The sequence below is a fragment of the Palaemon carinicauda genome, chromosome 27 (genome assembly GCF_036898095.1).
Source record: "Palaemon carinicauda isolate YSFRI2023 chromosome 27, ASM3689809v2, whole genome shotgun sequence".
Taxonomy (NCBI): Eukaryota; Metazoa; Arthropoda; class Malacostraca; order Decapoda; family Palaemonidae; genus Palaemon; species Palaemon carinicauda.
The window spans coordinates 3,823,938-3,824,951 of record NC_090751.1 but is presented as its reverse complement, the minus strand read 5'-3'; the positions used below and the strand labels follow the sequence as shown (position 1 = coordinate 3,824,951).

Sequence of the window (1,014 nt, the reverse complement as noted above, 5' to 3'; positions counted from 1 at the left end):
AAGACAAAAAACTATCACAATGATTAGATAATCCCTATCAAATTGTCTAGTAAATTTTGAATTGGGTTGGACAGAGTTATCAAACTAGTCTACTTCATTTTCGAAAAGCCTCTACAAAACAGATAATAAAGATAGCATGGATTACTACTCACCCTATTAATGTATATTTTTCTAATTAAATATAAAAAAAAGAAAAAAAAAACCTGTCACAATGATTACACAATCCCTATCAAATTATTTAGAAAATTTTGAATGAGACTGGGCAGTTATCAAACCAGCTTACTTCATTTTCCAAAAGCCTCTACGAAACAGATAACAGAGAAGAGTATAGATTACTACTCACCCTTATCGTAGACATTAGTGGGCACGTGGACGGACGAGAAGTTCTCATTGACGGGTATGTCATCAAAATGCGAGTTGGGTACGAGTTTGAGCTCCCTGAAACCTTCCTTGAGCTGACCGGGCCGTTTCTTGTCGTCTTCGCTGTAGTAGTCGTTCAGTCTCTTGGCGTTGTAATAGTCCACCTCGTCGTCGTCGGTAAACTGGTCCAGAGACGCCTCTTCGGCCACGTTCATTATGCGCTGGGGAGAGAAGAGGAAAAACGTTAGCGATGAAAAAGTGACTTTTTCAAAGAGAAGAAACGTTAGCGATTACATATAACGTTTTCAAAGAAAAACAACGTTAGCGATGAGACAGTGACGTTTTCTAAAAGGTGAATTTTCATGCTTATTATGTGCTGGGGAGAGTGAGAGGAAGAAAAACGTTTGAATTGATAAAGGAATGTTTTCAAAGAGAAATTGACGTTTTCTTAAAGGGACATTTTCATAGAGAAAGTGACTTTTTACAGTAAAAGGAAAGTTCGTTTTCAAAGAGAAACATATCTTTTCATAAAGTAGCATCTTAATTGAGAAAGTGGCTTTATACAGTAAAGAGAAAGTTAAGCTTTCAATGAGAAATAGATCTTTTCATAAGACACATTTTAATTGAGAAAGTGACTTTTCAGAGTCAGAAGAA

The 1,014-nt window shown here is 36.1% G+C and overlaps 1 protein-coding gene across 3 annotated transcripts in view; it reads right to left on the bottom strand.

Annotated features, from left to right (window-relative positions):
- LOC137620511 (voltage-dependent calcium channel subunit alpha-2/delta-3-like) overlaps positions 1-577 on the bottom strand; it is a 263,284-nt gene extending 262,707 nt beyond the window's left edge. For all 3 annotated transcript variants that reach the window (XM_068350700.1, XM_068350701.1, XM_068350702.1), the window contains exon 1: positions 344-577. In XM_068350700.1, the coding sequence (XP_068206801.1) occupies positions 344-575 (232 nt within the window). In that variant the 5' untranslated portion in view covers positions 576-577. The remainder of the gene's footprint in view (positions 1-343) is intronic.
- Positions 578-1,014: the final 437 nt, after the last annotated feature.